The sequence below is a fragment of the Chiloscyllium plagiosum genome, chromosome 37 (genome assembly GCF_004010195.1).
Source record: "Chiloscyllium plagiosum isolate BGI_BamShark_2017 chromosome 37, ASM401019v2, whole genome shotgun sequence".
Lineage (NCBI taxonomy): Eukaryota > Metazoa > Chordata > Chondrichthyes > Orectolobiformes > Hemiscylliidae > Chiloscyllium > Chiloscyllium plagiosum.
In genome coordinates, this window is record NC_057746.1 from 29,441,263 (window position 1) to 29,465,225 (window position 23,963).

The 23,963-nt window shown below is 44.7% G+C and overlaps 1 protein-coding gene across 1 annotated transcript in view; it reads left to right on the forward strand.

Annotated features, from left to right (window-relative positions):
* Positions 1 to 23,411, forward strand: part of LOC122541451 (zinc-binding protein A33-like) — a 39,120-nt gene extending 15,709 nt beyond the window's left edge. Inside the window, exon 5 of the mRNA XM_043678230.1 lies at positions 22,042 to 23,411. Coding sequence (XP_043534165.1) covers positions 22,042 to 22,592 — 551 coding nt within the window. The 3' untranslated portion in view covers positions 22,593 to 23,411. The remainder of the gene's footprint in view (positions 1 to 22,041) is intronic.
* Positions 23,412 to 23,963: the final 552 nt, after the last annotated feature.

The window sequence follows — 23,963 nt, forward strand, 5'->3', positions numbered from 1 at the left end:
CTCATCACTCACTGCACTTTCCCTCACTCACTCCCCCTTCCATGACCATCGTCTCCTTCAAACTCCCCTTTTCCACACTCTCCTTATCTCCCCCTCCACTCCCATTCCCCTCTATCTCTCCAACCCTCACTTGCTGCTCCCCCCACTCTCCCTGGCCTCTCCCTCCCTCTCTCTGCCTGACGGTGTTATTTGATCTCTCTCCCAGCTCCAGCCTCTCTGACTCTGGATCCGAACTCAGCGCATCCCCGGCTGAGGACCGGACCAGTGTGCGACTCGGAGGCAAACGGCAGCCGCTCCCTCACTCCCCGGAGAGATTTGATTCCTGGCTCTGTGTCCTGGGATCAGAGGGATTCACATCAGGGAAACATTACTGGGAGGTGGAGGTGGGGGAGAAGACTGAGTGGTTTCTGGGAGCTGTCCGAGAGTCTGTGATGAGGAAAGGGGGGATCGGACTGAACCCGGAGACCGGATTCTGGATTGTGTGGCTTGGACCCGGATGTGGTTATTTTGCCGCCACTTCACCTTCTGACACCCCACTGTCCCTGAGTGTGAATCCCCGGAAGATCGGGGTTTTCCTGGACGATGAGGGTGGACAGGTGTCATTTTACAATGCGGACACCATGTCCCATCTCCACACTTTCACTGAGAGGATCTTTCCCTTCTTCAATTCCGGAGGCAATGACGGTGGGAAAAACTCCGCCCCGTTGACAATCTGCGGGATTAAAGGGCATTGACAGATCCATCCCATAATTTCACCCCGTCCCCCTGCCTCCTACCAGCTGTAAACTGATGGGGGATCGGTCTCAGTCTGGGGGAAAGAAGGTGGGAAATTTGTAAATTTCTCCAGAATATGTATCCTTATACCTTGCACACCAACTTCATTTTGCATTATTTTAAAATTCACTGTTTCGAGTCAATGGAGTGTTAGTTACGGGGCAGTGAGATTAATCTCGGTGGTGGGAAATTTTAAGGATAATATTCAACACAGTGAAGCAATTCTGGATAATCGAGAAAAGCCAGTGTTGATTTATTCAAAGCAAGTCATGGTTAACTGAATTTATTGAGCTTTCGACTGAAGACACAATTAGGATTCAGAGTGAATTTGATCCTGGACTTTGAAAAGGCTTTTGACAAATTGTCACATAAAAGATTCAGAAGTATAATTGAAGCCCATGGAATGAAATGCCAGTGATAACATGAAGATGAATTTGACTGGGTGGCAGTGAATGAGGATTTTTGAGATGATGTTCTGTATCAGTCCATTCCAGGAACACTGAAACTCAGCAGGTGTGGCAACATCTGTGCAGAGAAAGCAGTTTCTCCATCAATTTCTGTTTGATTTCAGATTTCCAGCATTTGCAATTCTTTGTTCATTGAATATGAGGTATGCTACAAACTTCAGTTTTCACTGCCAAGGTGTGCTACAGAAACAGAAATTGCTGGTGAGAATCAGCAATCTGGTAGTGTGAGTGGAGAGAAAGAAGAGACAACATTTAGGTTCAGTGACACTGCTCCAGTTTCTCGAGCAATTTTTGTTTTTGTGGGATACCTTGTGATTGGCAGTGAAATTCAGATTCTTCCAGACCATTTCAAAGGGTTGATGAATTAGGTTTCAAGTAGGCTGAGGCATTAGCTTCCCCACTGCCGACCAAGGACTCCATGTTATCTTCTTGAATTCCCTTTATGTTGCAGGGCTGTGCCTCTGTGGTGAGAAAAGGACTGTGAAGCCTCTCGAACCCATCATATAAATCAACACCTTTCTACACCCTCCCACTGGACAGACACAAGCAGGTCTGAACAAGAGTCACACTGGATTTGAAACATTTCTCAATCCTCCTCAGCTGCTGCCAGACCTGCTGAGTTTCTCCAGCATTCTCAGTGTTTGTGTAGAATTTGATGCTGCAGAGGGCTGTTGAGGCTGGGTCATTTAATATATACAAGGCTTAAATGGACAGATTTATCATGAGGAAGGAAATCAAAGGTTATGTAGTTTAGGCTGGAAAGTGGAGTTGGGAATGATCAGATGAGCTATCATCTTATTAAATGGCAAAGCAGAGGAGAGGTCACATCTGACAAACTTCACTGAGTTTTTTGAGGAATTGACAAAGAAGACTGATGAATGCTGAGTGGTTAATTTTGCATAAATGGATGTTAGCAAGGCCTTTAACCATAGCCCTCATGGCTACCTGATACAGTAGGAGATGCCACATGGGACCTATGATGGGAGGGTGTTTTTCTGACTGGAGATCTGTGCCAAGTGGTTTTGTGCAGTGAGCTGTGATGAGACCCCATGTATTAATAATTTGAAGGAGAATGTAGGTGGCCTGAGCTTGCTGTGTGTGACATGATCATAAAAACCCAGAATGACACTCGAGTGCAGTACTGAGGGAATGCTGCAGTATTGGAACTGCACTCCGATCAAGGACAGTTTGATCCAAACCCCATATGGGGGGTGAATATTAAAAAAATCCCACAGCCAATATTTATCCCTCATTCAATATCACAATGATTAGATTACCTGTTTACATTGATGTTCATGGGTGACTGCTCTGTACAGACTGGCTGCTTTACGTTCCACGTTCTAACATTGAATACAATTCTGAAATACTTCATGGGCTGGAGGAAGCTTTGAGATGGCAAGAAAAGCACTTTGTGAAAAACAGTAATTTTAATTGAGGCATTCAATAGGATATTCAGGAGCTTGACAGGATAAGAATACCATGTTATCATTTCTGAAGGTGACTCGGGGTTATACATACATAGATGCCGGCTTCCCCTCTGCTGATCATATTGTAAGACCATAAGATATTTGAGCATGATGATGTCATACACCAGTCGGGTTTGCACCACCACTTGGTCGTGGCTGATATATTTCATGGGTGTCTAGGGATTATAAATATAAAGCAGTCACCAATTGCTGGTTTTGCGTCTGCTGACCATATTATAAGTCCATAGCAGAATGAGGTCATACATTAATTGTATTTGCTCCACCATTTGATCATGGCTGATACATTTCTCAATCCCCATTCTCCCACCTTCTCCCTGTAATCCTGGTCCCTTTGCTAATTAAGAACTTCTCTATCTCTGTCTTAAATGCACTCAATGTCTTGGTCTCCACATCATTTTGCAACAATGAATTTGACAGATTAAACACCTTCTGGCTGAAGAAATTCTGCCTCACATTAGTAAAAGAGTGAAAGAGTCATAGAGATGTTCAGCATAGGAACAGACCCTATAGTCCAACTCATACATGCCAAGCAGATATCCTAAATTATTCTAGTCTCATTTGCCAGCATTTGACCCATATCCCTCTCAACTCTTTCTTTTCATATTCCTACCCAGATGCCTTTTAACTGTTGTAATTTTACCACATCCACCACTTCCTCTGGCAGTTCATTTCACATTTTTAAAAAAATGCTGCCCCTTAGGTCCCATTTCAATCTTTCCTATCTCACCTTAAAACTATGCCCTCTACTTTTGGACTCTCCAACCTTCATAAAAAGATCTTGGCTATTCACCATGTCTGTGCTCTGCATGATTTTATAAACTTCTATAAGGCCACTCCCTCAGCATTCAATGCTCCAATGAAAACAGCCCCAGCCTCTCCAGCTTCTCCCTACATTTCAAACTCTCCAACTCTGGCAATATCCTTGTATATTGTTTCTGAACACGTTCATGTTTCACAACATTGTTCGCTGGCTGTGAGGCCAGATTTGAATGTGTTCGAGTTTTTTGAAGAAATAACTATTAGAATTTATGAGAGCAGAGTGTTGGATATGATCAATACAGACTTCAGTCAACCTTTTCATAAGGTTCCTCATGGTAGACTGGATAGCAAGGCAAGATCACCTGGAATGTAGGGAGAATTAGCCATTTGGACCAGAACTGGCTTGAAAATAAAAGGAAGAAGGTGGTGGTGGAGGTTTGCTTTTCAAGAGGAGCCCTGTGACCAGTGGTGTGTCACAATGATCAGTGCTGGGTCCACTGCTTTTCGTCATATGTATAAATGAACTGGATGTGAACATCGGAAGTATAGTTGGTAAGTTTGCAGATGACACCAAAATTGGAGATGTAGTGGACAGTGAAAAAGATTACTTCAGAGTACAATGTGATTGTGATCAGATTGTCTAGATTAGAGTGGTGCTGGAAAAGCACAGCACGTCAGGCAGCATCCGAGGAGCAGGAAAATCGACATTTCGGGCAAAAGCCCTTCATCAGAAATAGAGTGTTGATGAATAAACAGACCTTGGAATGCAGATTCACAGGTCCTTGAAAGTGGAGTCGCAGGTAGATAAGACACTGAAGAAGGCATTTGGTATGCATTTGGTATGCTTTCCTTTATTGTTCAGAGTATTGAGTAAAGGAGTTGGATGTATTGTTGCAGCTGTATAGAACATTGCTTTGGCCACTTTTGGAATATTGTGTGCAATTCTGGTTTCTGTCCTATCGGAAGGATGTTGTGAAACGTAAAAGGGTTCAGAATATATTTACAAGGATGATGCCAGGGTTGGACGGTTTGAGATATAGGGGGAGGTTGAATAGGCTGGGGCTGTTTTCTCTAGAACGTCAGAGGCTGAGGGATGATCTTATAGAAGTTAATAAAATCATGAGAGGCATACATAGAGTAAATAAACAGTCTTTTCCATGGGGTGGGGAAGTCTAGAACTGGAGGACATAGGTTTAGGGTGAGATGGGAAAGGGACCTAAGGAACAATTTTTTCAAGCAAAAGGTGATGCAGATATGGGATGAGCTGCCAGAGGAAGTGGTGGATGCTGGTACAATTATAACATTTAAAAGATTAGATTAGGTTAGGATACCTGGTAGGCATGGATGGGTTAGCCGGAAGGGTCTGTTTCTATGCTGTACATCTCTATGACTCTATTGATGTCTCCATTATTTCTTCAGCTACCTCTTTCAGAACTGTTGTGTGTAGCTCATTTGGTCCACGTGATTTATTCACTTTCAGACCTTCCAGTTTTTCTCTCACTTTTTTTCTGGCTATGTAGCACACCATCTAAATCATTAATCAATAGAGTGATCAAAAGAAGAGAAATATAAATCAGGCAAGGAGCAAGTAAATGTTTCTCGCTCGTGTGAATATGCTCGTGCTCACTGAATAGAGATGACCAGGTCAATCTCTTTCCACCTGCTGATTACCTTTTAGTGATTTATTGACAAGGAACAGAGGTCCCACTGTCCACCTGCACTCTTCAACCTCATCCTTCAGGAAATACTCTGCAAATCTTTTCTCCACATAGTTTCACGTTTCTCCACATTATGATCCATCCAGGATGTTCTTGCCCATTCATGAAGCCTGACAATTCCTCCTGGAGCTGGTTTACATCTTCCTCACGACACACCTTCCCCCTGAGCATTGTCCTCCCCACAAATCTGTAAAGATTATATTTGGCCCCCAGCTTCTATCCACTGATATATTTTGTGGACGGCTGGGGCCCAAATACTGATCCTTGCTCGGGGATCTGAGTACAGGAGCAGGAAAGACTTGCTTCAGTTGGATAGGAGCTCAGTTAGCCTGCATCTGCAGGACTGTGTGTATATTTGGTCTCCATATCGGAGGAACAATAGCATTGCCGTTCAGGGACAGCAGCGAAGGGTCACCAGACTTATTCCCGGGATGGCGGGACTGTGTCCAATGACGAGAAACTGGGCAAACGGAGCCTGTATTCCCCAGAGTTTTGAAAAATGAGAGGCGATCAAGCTGAAATTTACAAAATGCTGAAAGAGGTGGACAGTGCCACTTCAGGTAAGATATTCCCGCCGGGCTGGAGATTCCTGAACCAGGGCCCAACTTCAACATAAGGCGGTTCTCAATTCGGTCTGAGATGAGGAGAATTTTGAATTCCCTTGGATGGCTGTGAATCTTTGTGATTCTCTACAGCAGAGGGGCGTGAGAGATCACTCTTTCAGCATGTTTCAGGATGGAGTTTCCAGGTTTCTGATTACCAACGGCATTCAGGGTTATTGGAATCGGGAGGGTAAAAGGCACTGGAGTAATCGATCAGACAGAATCATGTTGAATGGTGGGGGCTGAATAGCCGAGACTCATTCCGATTTCCTGTAATCAGTCTCTGAGTATTGCGGTGAAATTCTTCGGGGAAACGCTGAACTGACCGTGTTCACCAGCGCCGGAACATTGAAACTGAAAGCGATTTGAAACAGGAAGCGCTGAGGGTGAACATGGCGTCCAGACAGCAGGGAGAGAGTTGGACCGAGGAGACAGTTTGTCCCATTTGTCTGGATTTCTTCACCGATCCGGTTATACTGGAATGTGGACACAACTTCTGCCGCTCCTGTATCACCGAGAGTTGGGAAAAGAAGGAGATAAACTCCTGCCCGGAATGTCGAGAGGTGTTTACGGAAAGAAACCTCAGGGTAAATCGGGCCTTAGCGAATCTGGCGGAGAAAGCTCGAAAATTAAAGCTGGATCCGACAGAGAAGGAAAGTAAACCTCACTGTGAGGAACATCAGGAATATCTGAAACTGTTTTGTGAAACTGACAAGAAGTTGATCTGTCTGATTTGTAGAGATTCGCGGGAACACAGAGAGCACCGCTTCCTGCCGATCAATGAGGCTGTTGAAATCTACAAGGTAAACAGTGTATTTTGTCATCGAGATTTCTATCAATCAGTTCCCATCACTCTGAGATGACTGGAGCAGGGGACAGAGACAGTAACTTAATCACTAAACCACAAAACCACAACTGCTTTCCTGAAAGGTTATTGATCTCGGAAATATTTTTGAAAGGTTTTCTCACATTTTCAGGGGCGAACACGATACCAGTTTAATTTGGGTGGCACAGTAGCTCAGCGGTCAGCACTGCTGCCTGATAGCACCGGGGACTCGGTTCGATTCCCGGCGGGGGTGGCTGTCTGGAGGGGTTTCCTCCCACAATCCAAAAGCTGTGCAGGTCTGGTAAACTGGCCACGCTAAATTGCCCACAGCTTTAGGTGCGTTCGTCAGGGGTAAATGTGGGGAGATAAGTCTGTGTGGGTTGCTCTTCGGAGGGTTGGTGTGGACTTGTTGGGTTGAAGGCCCTGTTTCCACACTAGCGGGAATCTAACCTCATCGTTATTTTCCAATTCCAGGATCAGCTGAAATCTTCTTTAGATTCTCTCACAGAGAAGAAATCGGCGGTTCTACAAACGGAACTGACCCAGAAACGGAAGATTTCCGAAGTGAGGGTGAGCTCTCCCTGTGCTGGTTTTCTGGGATCTCGGTTAGTTTTGTTCCCTTTATCGCGGGACATTAATGAGGTTTCACATTTCATTTGGTAGGAACAGGCGAGCAGTCTGCAGACCCACATCACATCCGAGTTCACTAAAATGCACCAGATTCTCACTGAGAAAGAGCAGCGTTTACTCAGAGATCTCAGGGAAGAAGAGGAGAGGATTGTAGAAACAATGGAGAAAACCCTTCGAGAGATTCAGGAGAATTTAAATTCTATTGAGGAGAAACTCTCAAAGTTACAGAAAACCTTCGAGAGATTCAGGAGAATTTAAATTCTATTGAGGAGGAACTCTCAAAGTTGCAGAAACAGATGGAACAAAAAAACGAGCTGATATTTCTGACGGTGAGGGAATATATTGCAGGTTATTGCTGATAGATTCCGGACATGATGACAACTGTAAAAATAATATGGAATTTAATGTAAAAAATACTGAACTGATCTTGTGGCTGTCGGGACGATTCTGCCGTTGTCTCTGTATGTAGAAGGGTCATTGCTCCCGAAGCGTTCACTCTGATTTCTTTCCACGGATCCGTCCAAACCCGCTGAGCCTTTCCAGTAATTTCTGTTCTTTTTGTAAGCGCTGCCATAGTGTCTGCAGATTCTCGGGAATACCGACATTCTCCCGCGAATGCGTTGTGATAGTTTTATTTGTTTCATTATTATCTCCGTTTCTGGGACAGTGGGAGTGTGAGAGTCACTGTGTCTGTGAGCGGGACTGATAGTCAGTTCCAGTTTATTTTACCCCCTCCTCAATCTTCCTTCCAAAATGTATCACTTTACACTTCCGTGTTGTGTCTGCTCATTTCAGCAGCCTGTCTGTCTCCTCCTGAAATCTGTTACTGCCATCCTCACTGTTTGTGATTCATTTCTTTCAGGAGGAAGCTTGTCGGAAGAGAAGGTAGGACATGCTCTTTACTGAAATTCTGCACAGTTTGCTCAATAACTCAGGGATGGGTTATTGTGGGGTTATTTCCTAGTTATTGTCGTCGGTTTAAAGTGTCATTCATCGATGACAGTTACTCCAGTTATGATTCACACGTGAGTGTTTTTATAATAAGAAGCTAATTACAGACTTGAAACATGCTTTTATAAAACACTTCTACGATGTTGTAAACAATGACAAGATGCCTGTAAATAGTACAGCCTGGTTTTCAGGCTGGAAGTGATCACTGCCCTGCCACACTGCCCATGTTTCCGGGGAATGGCCATCCCTGTCCCTGCATGGATCTTGACCAACCGAGACAGTCAGAGTTTAAAGGGGGAATCATTTTTGTTTCACATTTTACAACACTAACTCGCAACGTAGCCTTTATAAAGTGTACAATAAATGCAAAATTAATAAAACAACTTTATTTAGTATAATGTCATGTTTTGAGGTATTTCCGATCACCATTGGAAATTATAGTAAAGAGTCACTGAGATATTGATGCAGGTTTTAGTGCATCTTAAAGGAGGGAAGAGAAATAGAAAGATGGTGAGGTTCAGGGAGGGAATTCCAGAGCTGAAGGTCTGGGCAGCTGAAGGTCCAACCTCCAATGGGGGGAGGGACTAAAATCAGAGATGGTCAGAGATGGAAGTAGAGCAGCAGGATTTTCGGGGAGTTGTGGGAAACATGTATAACACAGTTGGACATGAGGTTTCTAGATGTTTCAGTTTTTGTTGCTGTTCCAAAAGCTCTGTTCATAATACAGCAAGGGGGTGTGTGATGTCTCAGTAACTGATCTGTGATAAGGACATGTGCCTTTCTCTGGACCTGGGGGTTTCCAATCCTTGCCTAGGTGGCGGCACGGTGGCTCAGTGGTTAGCACAGTTGCCTCACAGCATTAGGTTCCTAGGTTCGATTCTAGCCTCAGGTGACTGTGCAAACTCCACACAGACAAACATTCTCCCTGTGTCTGCTTGGGTGTGCTCTGGTTTCCTCCCACAGTCCAAAGGTGTGCAATCAGGTGAATTGGCCACGTGAAATTGCCCATAGTGTTAGGTGCATTAGTCAGAGGGAAATGGGTCTGGGTGGTTACTCTTCAGAGGGTCAGTGTGGACTGGTTGGGCCGAAGGGCCTGTTTCAACACTGTAGGGAATCTAATCTTATAATCTATTTTTGGATCAGTTTTAAAATAAGATGAACATTTCATTTTCTAGCTCATTGACTGAAATGTGAACAATGCTGAAATATTGAATATTTAAATCATTTCATAAACATTCTAACAAAGCAGAATTTATAATGTCATCTGTTTAATACTTATAGGGTTACTGAGGAGCAGAACACACTCTCAGCTGTGTGTGCCTCTCTATCTCTCAGACAGTTCACCTGCCCTTTACTATGCACAGTCTGGACAGAAACAATACACACCATTTATCCAGGTAAACTTGTGTATTCATTTTCCTGATAAGTGCAGTTGTGCAGGGGCTCTGTGGCCCCTGTTTATATTTTCACATCGCTAGTTGTTAATTCTGGGAGACTATCCCTGGAAGCATTGTAGTTTCTATAGGTTCATTTGGACAAGTGTCTGAAGCAATCAGCTCTGTGCGTCAGAGCAGTGAAGGGTTCTGTCTAACCAGAAGATTAGATAACAAACAGGATTTCTAAAGGCGACTGAGGTGGCTCCATCTGGATTGACATTGGAGGAACAGTTTTTATCATAATAAAAAGGAAGACATGTGGAAACATTAAAGAACCAGTGTTAACAGGCACATACCTGATGGGGATTGTGGAGACACAAAAACAGAAGTTGCTTGAAAAGCTCAGCAGGTCTGGCAGCATCTGTGGAGAGAAATCAGAGTTAACATTTTGGATTGATCGACACTTCCTCAGAACTGATGCTAGCTTGGAAAAGTTGGTTTATATGCAGAGGATAGGGTGGAGGGGAGGAGTAAGGAGTAGACAATAGATGGGGATAGAACCCAAAAAGAGAGACGAACAGTTAGACAGACAAAGGAGTGGATAATGATCTGGGTAGCAAGGTGCATAGCTGTTAATGGAGACTATTAGTGGCCAACATTAGGTCGTGTGTAATGTCAGACTATGTGAAAGCCAGGCCTGGTGTGTTGGGTGGGGGCGCTAGGACATGGGAGAACTCATACCCTAAAATTATTGAACTCAATACTAATTCCAGACAGCTGCAGGGTCCACAAGCAGAAAATGAGCACTTCAGCAAGTCTGAGACAGAGATGTTGGCCAGGGAACAGGGTTGTGTGATAAAGTGGCAGGTAACTGGAAGCTCAGGGTCTTTTTGCAGGCAGAAAGTAGATGCTTTTCAAAGTGGTCACCCAGTCTCCACTTTGTTTCCCCAAGGTGGAGGAGATCACATTGTGATCAGTGAATGCAGTAGACTAGACTGTGGGAAGTGCAGGTGAGGTATTTCTTCACCTGGAAGGTATGTTTGGGGTTTTGGATACTGAGGTGGAAGGAAGTAAATTGGCAGGTATTACTCCTTCAGCGGTTGCAGGGGAAGATGCCATCGAGCTTTGAGTGGGTGTTGGGAGTGAAGGAACAGTGCACCAGGGTGTCCCGGAGGGAATGGTCCCTGCAGAAGGTGGATAAAGGAGGGAAGCAGACTATGTGTCTGGTAGTGTCATCTTGCTGGATGTGGTAGAAATTGTAGCTAATGATCCTCTAGATGTGGTTGCTGGTGAGATGTGAGGTAAGAACAAAGGAAAGCCTGTGGCTGTTGTGGGAGGGAAGAGCAGATGAGGACGGAAGTGTGGGAGATGGGTCGGGACCTGTTAGAGGCCCTGTCAAAATCAGTGCCAGGGAATCCTTGACTGAGCAAGAAAGTGGACATCTCGGAGGCTCCCTTGTCAAAGTTGGCATCATCCGAACAAATGTGATGGAGGTGGAAGAACTGGGGGAATGGAATGGAGTCTTTACAGGAAGCAGGGTGTGAGGATGTACAGTCCAGGTAACTGTGGGAGTCAGTGGGTTTAAAATGGATATTGGTGGCCTGTCTATTCCCAGAAAGGGAAACAGGGATGTTGAGGAAGGGAACGGTAAGAGTGGGGTGGAAGTTGGATTGATAACCTTTTCTAATTCCAGACAAGAGAGGGAGGTAACATTAATGTTATCATCTATATATGGGAGAAAGAGTTGTGACTGTGGGCTGGCATAGAACTGGATCAAGAATGTTCCACATAGGGACAGGAATTACTAGGGTCTATGTAGGTACCCATGGCCACCCCTCTGACCTGAAGAAAATGAAGTGAGTTAAAAGAGAAGTGAGGATGAGCTTGGCTAAGTGAAGGACGGTGGTGGGTGGTGGGGACAGATCAGGCCTTTGTTCCAGGAAGAAGTGGAGAGTCCTGAGACCATACTGGTGGGGATTGGAGATGTAGAGTGATTGCACATCCATGGTCAAGAGGAAGTGATCAGCAGGCTTCATAACAAAGTCAGGGTTGGATCTGAGAGCACTGCCTCCAAGCTGACAGTCTGCCAACCCCACACAGCTCACTTCTACTTCCTTCCCAAAATTCACAAACAAACTCACTATTTCTGCCTGTTCCTGCCCCACAGAACTCATCAGTTCCGACCTTGACTCAGTCTTTTCTACATGGCCCAGTCAGTCTCCACATATTTATGATTCCTTGGACGCTTAATGCCAGTTTCAGAATTTCCAGTTTGCACACTCCAGCTATCCCCTCATCGCCATCTCCATCTCACCTCCAGCCCCCACCAGGATGGTCTCAGGGCTCTTCATTTTTTCCTGAAGGCCTGAACCATCCCCACTCCCCCTCCGCTTGGCCGAGCTCATCCTCATCCTGAACAAATTCACTTTTAACTCCCCTCATTTTCCTTAGGTCAGGGGGTGACCATGGGTACCTGCATGGGCACTGGTTATGCCTGTCTCTTTGTGGGGTATGCGGGACATGCTTGTTCACATCCTATTCTGGCCCTCACCCAGAACTTTTCCTCCGATATATCGCTGATATCAGTGCTGCTTCCCTCTCTCGTCAGGAATTCAAAATGTTTTTTGATTTCACTTCCATTGTGCTCTCACCTTCACCTGGTCTATCTCTGACTCCTCCCTCCTTCAAATCTCTGTTTCCATTTCTGGGGATACACTGGTCACCAATACCCATTATCATCCCACTGACTCCCACAGTTACCTGGACTATATGTCCTTGCACCATGCTTCCTATAAAGACTCTACTCCATTCTCCCAGTCCCTATGTCTCCATCGCATTTGTTCCAATGGTGCCAACAAGGGAGCCTTCAAAATGTCCACTTTCTTCCTAAACCGAGGATTCCTCAGCACTTTTGTTGTCAGAGCTCTCAACTGGATCCAAACCATCTCCTGCATTACAACCCTCACCCCCTCTCTTCCCTCCTGCAACAGTGATAGTGTTACCCTTGTCCTTACCTACCATCCCATCAGCATCCACAGCCACAAAATCATCAGCCACCACTTTCACCACCTCCAGCGAGATGCCATCACCAGACATCACACAGCTCCCATCCCTTGTCAGCCCTTTGCAGGGACTGTTCCCTTTGAGACACTCTGGTTACTCCCAACACCCCTTCAACAGCCTCATGGCAAATTCCCTTGCAATTCAGGAGGTGTAACATCGGTCCGTTTACCTCCTCCCTCCTCAGTAAGCAAGGACTCTAATGTACCTTCCAGGTGAAACAGCACTTTACTTGCACTCCACACAATCTCATCTGCTGCATTCCCTGCTCACAATGTGGTCTCCTCCACACCGGGGAACAAAGAAAAGACTGTGTGATCACTTTACAGAACACTTCCATTGTGTTGTTTCTGCAAAAAAAAAAACGCCCTGACCTTCCAGTTGCCTGCTAGTTTAACCCACCACCCCGTTCCCTGGCCAACATCTCTGTCTCAGCCCTGCTACAATGTTCCAGCAAAACTCAGTGCAGGTGGGAAGAACAGCACCCCATTTTCAGGGTTCTGATTGAGGCATTGTTGTTCTGATCAGTGAGTTTGCAGATTAGACGAAGATTGATGGAGTAGCAGAAAGCATACGGGACTGTCAAAGTATACAGGAGAATACAGATAGACTGGAGAGTTGGGCAGAGAAGTGGCAGGTGGAGTTCAATCCAGTCAGATGTGAGGTGATGCATTTTGGAAGGTCTAATTCGAGATCAAACTATACTGTAAACGGAAGAACCTTGGGAAAAGTTGATGAGCAGAAAGATCTGGGAGTTCAGGTCCATTGTGCCCTGAAGGTGGCTGCACAGGTGGATAGAGTGGTCAAGAAGGAATATGGTATGCTTGCCTTCATTGGACGGGGTATTGAGTATAAGCACTGGCAAGTCATGTTAAAATTGTACAAGACTTTGGTTTGGCTGCATTTAGAATACTGTGTACAGTTCTGATTGTCACATTACCAAAAGGATGTGGACGGTTTGAAGAGGGTGCAGAGAAGGTTTATGAGCATGTTGCCTGGTATGGAAGGTGCTAGCTATGAAGAGAGGTTGAGTAGGTTCGGATTGTTTTCATCAGAAAAAAGGAGAATGAGGAGGGACCTGACTGAGGTCTACAAAATCATGAAGGGTATAGACAGGGTAGAGATAAGCTTTTTTCCAGGATGAGGGATTCAATAACAAGAGGTCACACGTTCAAGGTGAGAGGTGAAAAGTTTGAGGGATATACGTGACAAGTATTTTAAACAGAGGGTGGTAGGTGCCTGGAACGCGTTCCCAGCAGAGGTAGTAGAGGCAGGCATGGTAGATTCATTTAAGATGAGTCTGGACAGATGCTTGAGTACGTGGGGAGCAAAGGGATACAGATGCTTAGGAATTGGGCCAGAGGTTTAAACAGTGGATTTGGATCGGCTCAGGCTTGGAGGGCCGAAGGGCCTGTTTTGGATTGTAAATTTTCTTTGTTCTTTTTTTCTTTGCTCATTGCAATGTTCCTGGTCAGTTTTCCAAGGGTTTGGAGTGTGAGAAGGTGATGGGTGGTCCTGTAAGAGGTACACATGACTGTAAAATTGCTATCACTTCCAGGTCAGGGAAGGGTGTGTATTGGGATGTTAGGAATACAGGGGAAATGGAAATCAATGAATCAATGAATCGCCAGATGAATAATTAACTCAACCCTTGGTAATGGAAAAAACATTACAGAGATAAGTACGGTAAATCAAATGGTGTTCAACTATCATCCACGTGCCCACAGTACAACCCAAACAGCTTCAGAACCATTGAAGTGTTTTTGTGGAATATTGCCTGTTGTAATGTAGGAAATGAGAAAATCAATCTGGGAACGGTGTGGTCACAGGAAAAGTGTTGGGATGATAAGAAAGTCACCAGTTTTGATTTATATTGCTTGTGGTGGAAACGTCCAGTGACACCAAGGGAATTTATACATTGTATTATTTCTAATAATGATGCAGGAGATTAAAAAGTAGGCCTTTGAGGGTAGTACTATCTGGATTATTACAGGTAGCATGTGGTAGTGACAGTAGGAATAGGAGGATAAGGCAGATTCATATGTGGACAACGAGCTGGTGTAAGGAGCAAGGATTTCCATTTTTGAACCTTTGGAATCTTTTCTGGGGTATAAGAAGGATGGGTTGCACCTGTATTAAAAGGGGACCAACATCCTGGTGAGGAGATTTGCTAGTGCGACTTGGGAGGGTTTAAACTCGTAGCAGGTGAGGGTGTGTTGATGGGACCCAAAGAGATAGTGAGAACAGAAAAAAAATGAGGCTGGTGTAGTAGATAAAGGGAGCAAATTAAATATTCAAGGTAGGCAGGAGAATGGCAGAGAATGAGGTAAGACTGAGAAATTAAATTGCATTAATTTTAATGCAAGAGGCTGACAGCTAAGGCAGATGCACCTGGGACATGGTCGGGAACATTCGACTGGGATATCATAGTTATTAGCAATGAAACATGGCGGAGTGAAGCTTAATTTACTGGGTACAGATGTTACAGTGAAGATGGAAAGGGAAGCAATACGGAGGGGAGTGGTATGTTTAGTTAAGGACAACATTAGGCCTGTACTTAGGGAGGATAGTTTTGCAGCAGCAGTGGGTGCGGTGAGACCAAGGACAAGGTGGCTGCTGGGAAGAGAAATTAATCCTTCTATGGGAAAGATATAACAGAAATGTGGAGGCTCTGTAAGAAGCACTTGTTGTGAGTGTTGGATAATTTTGTCCCACTGAGACTGCAAGGAATGGTAAGGTGAAGGAGCCTTGGATGATAAGAGCAGTGGGGCTTCTCGTCAAAACGAAGAAGGAAGCTTACTTAAGGTTGAGGAAGCAAAGATCTGGCACAGCTTTAGAGGATTGCAGGGTAGCGAGGAAAGAACTCAAAAGTGGACTGAGGAGGGCTAGGAGGGGCACGAAAAGGCCTTGGTGGGAAGGATTAGGGAAAACCCAAAGGTGTTCTGCACTTAGTGAAGAATAAGAGAACGATCAGAGAGAGGGTAGTGCCGATCAAGGATAGTGGCGGGATCTTGTGACTGGACTCTGAAGAGGTAGGGGAGACCCTAAATGAGTATTTTGCTTCAGTATTTACTCGACAGAGGGACCTTGTTGATAGTGAGAACACTGTGGACCAGGTTAATCGGCTTGAACAGATGCATATTAAGGAAGTGGATATGGTGAAAATTCTGGGAAGCATCAAGATAGATAAGTCCCTGGGCTGGACCAGATATATCCAAGTTTACTACAGATGCGAGGAATGAGATTGCTGCACCTCTGGTGATGATCTTTGCATCCTCACTCTGAATGGGAGTAGTACCGGCTGATTGGAGGGAGGTGAATGTTGTTCATCTATTCAAGAAAGGGAATAGGGAAACCTCTGTGAATTACAAACCAGTCAGTCTTACATCTGTGTTAAGCAAGGTACTGGAAAGTGTTCTGGCAGATAGGACTATTTGGAAAAACATAGTTTGATTAAAGGTAGTCAGCATGCTTTCTGAGAGGCCGGTAATGCCCCACAAACCTTACTGAGTTATTTGAGGATGGGACGAGACAAGGTGATGAAGGTCAAGCAGTGAATGTGATGTATATGGATTTCAGTAAGGCATTTGAGAAGGTGTCCCACTGTAGGGTCATTCAGTAAGTTAGGAGGAATGGAATACAGGCAAATCTGGCTGTCTGGATACAGAATTGGCTGGCCAAAAGACAGCGAGGGTAGAAGATGGAAAGTATTCCACCTGGAGATCGGTGACCAGTGGTGTCGCACAGGGCTCTGTTCATGGCTCTCTGCTGTTTGTAGTTTCTATAAATGACTAGGATGAAGTGCAAGTGTTGGTTAGTAAGTTTGCTGATGATTTGCTGGTGTTGTAGGTAGTGTCAAGAGCTGTTGCAGGCTACAACAAGACATGGACAGAATGTAGAGGGTTGAGAAGTGGCATATGGAGTTCAACCTGGATAAATGTGAAGTGGTTCATTTTGGAAGGGCGAATTTGAATGTGAAACACAGGGTTAAAGATGGGATTCTTGGGAGTGTGGAGGAATAGGAACATGTACATGGACCCCTCAAAGTTGCCACCCAAGTTGATCGGGTTATTAAGAAAGCATATGGTGTTTTGGCTTTCATTAACAGGGGGATTGTGTTTAAGAGTTGCGAGGATTGCTGCTGCTCTGTAAGACCCTGGTTAGATCACACTTGGAATATTGTGTCCAGTTCTGGTCACCTCATTGCAGGAATGATATGGAAGCTTGAGATAGGGTGCAGAGGAGATTTACCAGGATGTTGCCTGAATTGGAGGGTTTATCTTATGAAGAGAGATTAAGTGAGCTCGGGCTTTTCACACTGAAGAAAAGAAGGAAGAGAGGTGACTACATAGAGGTGTACAATGTAATGAGAGGCACAGATAGAGTAGACAGCCAGAGATTTTTCCCCAGGCAGAAATGGCTGTCACAAGGAGTCATAATTTTACAGTGATTGGAGGAAGGTGTAGGGGAGATGTCAAAGGTAGGTTGTTTACGCAGAGAGTGGTGGGCGCGTGGAATGCACTGCCAGTGGTGGCAGTAGAGGCAGAGACATTAGGGACATTGAAGCGATTGCTGGACAAGCACATGGACAGCAGTAAATTGAGGGGTGTGTAGGTTAGGTTGATCTGAGATTAAGATAAATGCTCAGCACAACATTGTGGGCTGAAAGGCCTGTACTGTTCTATGTTCTATGATATTCCTGGGAGACAATCCAGGGAAATTATGTGGGTATAATGAAAAAATAAGAAAAGGATGACTATCCCATTGCAGTTGTGGTGTAGGCCTTCAAATAGTCAGTGGGAAATTGAGAAGCAACATGTAGGGAGATCTCAGATATCTATCAGATTAATAGGTTTGTAATGGTGTGGGATTTTAACATTCAACAGTAATTTACTGTGGAGAAGGACATAGAACTTGGGGAAAGAAATATTGATGTCTTGCAGAGTCCATATGACAGAAGAGGAGGTGCTGCAGGTCTTAATGCATTTAGGTAGATAAAGTCCCCAGAACATGATCAAGTTGGTCCCAGAAATTTGTGGGAAGCTAAGGAAGAAATTGCTGGGCCCATTGCTGAGATATTTGTATCATCAATAGCCAAGGGTGAGATGAGGCAAAACTGGAGGATTCTTAATGTTGTGTCATTATTTAAGAAAGGCTGTAATGAAAAACCAGGTGACTGTGGAGTCTGACATCATTGGTGGGTAAGTTGTTACAGGGGATTCTATGGGACAGGATTTACATGCATTCGGAAAGTCAAGGACAGATTAGGGATAGTCCTCATGGCTTTGTGCATGGGAAACCTTGATTCACTGACATGATTGAGATATTTGAAGAGGTAACAAAGAAGATTGTCCTCATGCTCTGTCTCTCCCCTCACTCTCATACTCCCTTCCCCTTCTATCCCACAATGCCCATTCCTGTCAGGACCCATTATTGTCCCTTCCACCTCATTCTCCCTTCTGCATCACACTCCAATATTATCTCTCCCCTCCACCTGGCACTGCTATTACATTGGTGTTCCCTCCATATCACTTCCCAACTCTACATCCCCATTATTCTAAATGTCACTCATTAATAATCTCATTCTCCTCTCCCACTCTACATCACCCTCACTCCTCATACTTATTCTCACTTTCCCTGGTCCATCCATCTCCTCTGGATATCAATAACATAGGGAAGTTCACATCAACATAATTAACCATGAAATAAAATAAAGAACTGTGGATGCAGTAAATCTGGAACGAAAATAGAATCTACGAGAAAAACTCAGTCGCGCTGGCAGCAATTATGGAGAGACAGCAGAGTTAATGTTTCTGGTCCAGTGACCCTTCAACAGAACTAGATGTTAGCTAGAAAAGGTGGATTATATGCTGAAGACAGGGTGTCCAGGTGGGAGTGTGGGATTGGGGTTTATCAGCAAATAAAAAATTGATGGACACAGAACCCAGAAGGAGAGAAAGACAGACAGACAAAGGGATGGATAATGGGAGACAGAAAATATGATAGTGGGGACTATAAGGAGGTGAAATAAGGCTGGCTGTACTGAAAATAGCTCATGTCATGACAGGGCCTGGGGTGTCTGCGTGGGTGAAGGACATGGAAGAAGGTGTTCAGGCCCTAACATTATTGAACTCAATACTGAGTCCAGGAGGCTACAGGGTCCCCAAGTGGGAAATGAGATACTGTTCTTCCAGATCGAGGCTCAGCACAAACTGGAAGAACAGCATCTCTTTTTCCACTCTGTTGAGGCCACATGGGGAGAACTTCATAAACATTGGAAATTACATTGTTGGGAATGTGCTGTAGATCCACCACAGTCAGAGACAGATTAAATACTGATATGTAGCAAATCTCAGAAAAGTGCAAATAACAAAATGTTAGTTACATTAGGGGAATTCAGCTTCCCAGGATGAACTGGGACAGGCAGATTCTGAAGGGCTTAGACAGGACAGAATTCTTAAAATGTCTCCATGTGATGTTTTTAAGGCAGTGTGTAGAAAATCCAACAGGAGATAGGGCAGGGCTGGAACAGCTGACATTCACCAAGATATTGCCTGGGCTGGAGTGTTTCACCTCTGAAGACGGTCTCAATCGGCTGGGGATGTTTTCATTGAAGCAGAGAAGGCTGAGGGGAGAACCTGATGAAGGTGTAGAAAGTTATGGGGATTGCAGATTTGGTAGACAGGAGGGTACTTTTCCCCTCAATGGAATGGACAATATCAGGTGCATAGATTAAGAGAAGGAGCAGAGGTTTTTGGGGGGAATTAGGATAACATTTTTCCCCCAGATGCTGGTTTTTATCAGCACCTCACTGCCTGAAAGGAGACAGAAATCTTTGCAGAATTTGGAAGTTTTTCAGATGGAGTCAGAGTCACACAGGACGGAAACAAACTCTCCCATCCAATGAGTCTACACTGATCCCAAACTGACCTCATCCCATTTGCCAGCATTTAGTCTAGATCCCTCTCAACCCTTGCTATTCATGTGCCTATCCAGATGTTTTTTCAATGTATAATTAAACCCACCTCCACCACCTCCTCTGGCATTTCATTCCATATACCCACCACCCTCTGCATGAAAAAATTTCCCCTTGGGTTCTTTTTAAATCGTTTCAATCTCACCGTAAACCTATGCCCTCCAGCTGTGGAGTTACCTACCTTGGAGAAAATATGTTGGCTGTTCACCCTATCCATGCCTCTTGTCATTTTATGAACCTCTATCAGGTCACCGCTTAGCCTCTGACATTCCAGGGAAAAAAAGCCCCAGCCTATTCAGTCACTCCCTATAACTCAAACCCTCCAGTCCCAGTGCACCCCTACAAATACTCTTTCTGAAACTCTCAAGCCTCACAACATACTTACCCCATAGAAGGGTGACCAGAACCACACTCCAATGTGTCTCACTCCAATGTGCCGCACAGCCACAACATGGCAAGTGGGACTAGATTGGTTTGGGATATCTGGTCGGCATGGATGGGTTGGACCAAAGGGTCTGTTTCCGTGCTGTATATCTCTATGACTCTATGACACCCCAACTCCAACACTCAACGCTACGACCAGTGAAGGCAAGCGTGCCATACTCTCTCTTCACTACCCTGTCCACCTGCAACTCCATCCCAAGGAACCATGTACCTGCACCCCCAGGCCTCCCGGTCAGCAACATTCCCTAGGGCTCCACCATCAACTGTATTAGTTATGGCCTGGTCTGCCCGACAAAAATGCAACACCTCACATTTATCTAAATTAAACTCCATCTGCCACTCCTTGACCCATTGACCCATTGGCTGATCAAGGTCCTGTTGCCATCTGAGGTAATCTTCTTTACTGTCCACCAGACGATATTTTTGTGTCACCTGCCAACTTACTAACCCTGCCTCCTATGTTTGCACCCAAATGATTTATATACATTACCAGAAGCAGTGGGACCCAGCACCAATCCTTGTGGCACACCACTGGTCACAGGCCTCCAGTCTGGAAAGCAACCCTCCGCTATCACCCTCTGTCTCCTACCTTCAAGCCAATTTTTTTACTGAATTGGCAACTCTCCCTGGATCCCATGTGATCTAACTTCTCCAATCAGTCTACCATGCAGACCTTGTTGAAATCAATATCGAGAACATCTATCACTCTGTCCTCATCAATCTTTTTTGTTATCTCTTCAAAAAACTCAATCAAGACACAATTCCCCACTTACAAAGCCATGTTGACTATTCCTAATAAGTTCTTGCCTTTCCAATTGCATATTAATCCTGTCCCACCCTTTCCAATAACTTACTTACCCACTGCTGTAAAGCTCATTCGTCTATAGTGCCTGCGCTTTTCCTCACAGCTTTTTTAAAATAATGGCACCAAATTAGCCAACTTCAGTTTTGGCACCTCACCAGGAGCTGTTGATAATACAAGTATGTCAGTAAGGGGTCCAACAATCTCTTCCCAAGCTTCCCTAGTTTCTGGAAACACCTGATCGGGTCCTGCGGATTTACCTAACTTTGTACAATTGAAGACCTCCACAGCACATCCTCTTCTGTACAATGAACTTTTTTCAAGACATCAAGTTCCCCAGGTTCCCTCGTTGCTGGGCAATGGAATAGATGTTGAGAGGCTCTTGATAACAATGGGCTGAAGGGGCTCATTTGATACTGTATTACCAATGTATGTTGGTTAGCTCAGTTGGCTGGACAGTTGGTGTGTGATATAGAGTGACAGTGCAGGTTCAATTCCTATCACTGTGAAGATCCCACCTGCTCATTCATGCCCCTTCAATGAGGGATACTGCCACTGACAATAAACTCAACACTAGCTTTCTCACACTCTCTCCGATCAGAGAACAGACTTCTAGATGATGACAGCTTCACTTTTTTTTGACTCTATGTCTAAAGAAGTCGACTCTCTGATTCTTCCCATAACTATGAGATAAAAGTTTTACAGGAATGTTCAACTTCTCGCAACATAAAGGTTAACCTCCCATTAACCCTCTTAATTACTCACTGTTCCTGCAGACTAACATTTTCTGACTCAAGCACTAGAACATCCAGATCGCTCCATAAATTGCAATTCTGCAGGTTTCTTTGTTTAGTGATGCTCGTTCATAAAATTCTTTCTTGTGAAGACTCCCGTTCCCCCTCACGTCACTCAGGCCTCACACTATCCCCCATTCTCTCACTCCACAAACTCCCATCCACCTTCTCAAAGTTGTCCTATCTCCTCACTCTTGCCTCCCCCCACACCACACCCATTCACTCCCCTTTCCCTGTCCCTCCCCTCCTTCAAACTCCCCTTTTCCAGACTCGCCTTATCTCCCCTCCACTCCCACCCACTCTATCGGTCAACCCCTCACTACCTGCTCCCTCTCTCCCTCTCTTTCTGACGGTGTTATTTGATCTCTCCCCCAGCTCCAGCCTCTCTGACTCTGGATCCGAACACAGCGCATCCCCTGCTCATCCTGTCTGAGGACTGGACCAGTGTGAGACTCGGAGACACAGAGCAGCCGCTCCCTGACTCCCCGGAGAGATTTGATTTCTGGTTCTGTGTCCTGGGATCAGAGGGATTCACATCAGGGAGACATTACTGGGAGGTGGAGGTGGGGGACAAGACTCGGTGGATTCTGGGAGTGGCCCGAGAGTCTGTGAAGAGGAAAGGGAGGATCACCCCGAGCCCAGAGACTGGATTCTGGATTGTGAGGCTGTTTCCTGGATGTGGTTATTTTGCCTCCACCTCCCCCTCTCTGACTCCCCTCTCTCTGAGTGAGAATCCCCGGAAGATCGGGGTTTTCCTGGACTATGAGGTTGGACAGGTGTCAATTTACAATGCGGACACCATGTCCCATCTCCACACTTTCACCCACACTTTCACTGAGAGGATCTTTCCCATCTTCAGTCCGGGAGGGAATGACGACGGGAAAAACTCCGCCCCGCTGACAATCTGCAGAATGAAAGGGCACTGACAGATCCATCCCATAATTTCACCCCGTCCCCTGCCAGCTGTAAACTGGGGTTGGTCTCAGTCTGGGGGAAAGAAGAAGGGGGAGAGAGAAACAAATGTAGAGAGGGACTGACTGGGTAGAATGAGCTGTGAGCTGCAGGAACCCGGGGACATTCCTGTCTGTAATGTTGCTCCACGGGCGGGAGGTGGCGCTACATGACGGTGTTGGAGATGAATCAGTCAGTGGATCTCAGACTGAGCTCAGTGGAGTCTTTCCGGGGGGACTGGGCTCAGTCAAAATAAAAATGTCAGACTGATCTGTATATCACACACATGATTTAATAACATGGAGAAACTGGTCTTGTTTTGATCAAGTCTGTAACTATATTGCCCAGAATATTACTGCTCTTTCATAAAATTGGAAAATTTGAAAACCTCAGATTTGAAAGTGATGGGTGAATTGATCATTTATGTCATGATCAGATAATACTTAACCATGTTTGAAACCGATTAGTTAGTACAAACTGCAATGTAGGTGGAGTCACAGTTGTCACTTATCCCTGTGCTATTGCTCAGTGGATTATCTCCTGTGAAATAATCCTTAAGTCACTCCAATGAAAATATCTGTTTGATAAAAATCATTACTCTAGCACTCTGTGCACGGAACCAATTCAGATTTTGTCAATGTCAATGTTTTATGTTTATGTAATTATAATTTATATTGGAATGCAGTATCAAATTTGAAAATAGTTTCTTCAATCAAATCAATATCTCTGATTCTCTCAAGTGAAAGCAAGGTTTCTAAAGAAAATTACTTCATCAATAAATCCAACAGAGTAAAGCTGTTCTCATTTTATTTGTAAATTTCTCCAGAATATGTATCCTTATACCTCACATTTCAACTTCATCTGGATTATTTTAAAATTCACTGTTTTGAGTCAATGGAGTGTTAGTTACCTGAAATGATCCCACGTTTATTCTTGACCTTCAGTCATTGCTCCCTTATTTAGAGTCTTAGCTTCAGAGATTGAAAGAGCCCTGCAGCACAGAGACAGGCCCTTCTACCCAAACTGGTCCATGCCAACCAAACGGTCATTCCAAACTAACCTCATTTCCCTGCACTTAGCTCATATCCTTCTAAACTTTTCTATCCATGCATTTCTCCAAATTTCTTTGAAATATTGTTAGTGTGCCCGTCTGAACCAATTCAGCTGCCTGCTTATTCTGGATGCAATCCACCCCCTGTGTAAAAATGTTGCCCCTTTTATTTTTTCCCCGCTAACTGGAAACTGATGTCCTCTCTTCTTTGAGTCTGCAAACCTGGATAAAAGACTGAGTGCATTCACCCTATCCATGCCTCTCATGATCTTATTCACTTCTGTAAGATTCCCCC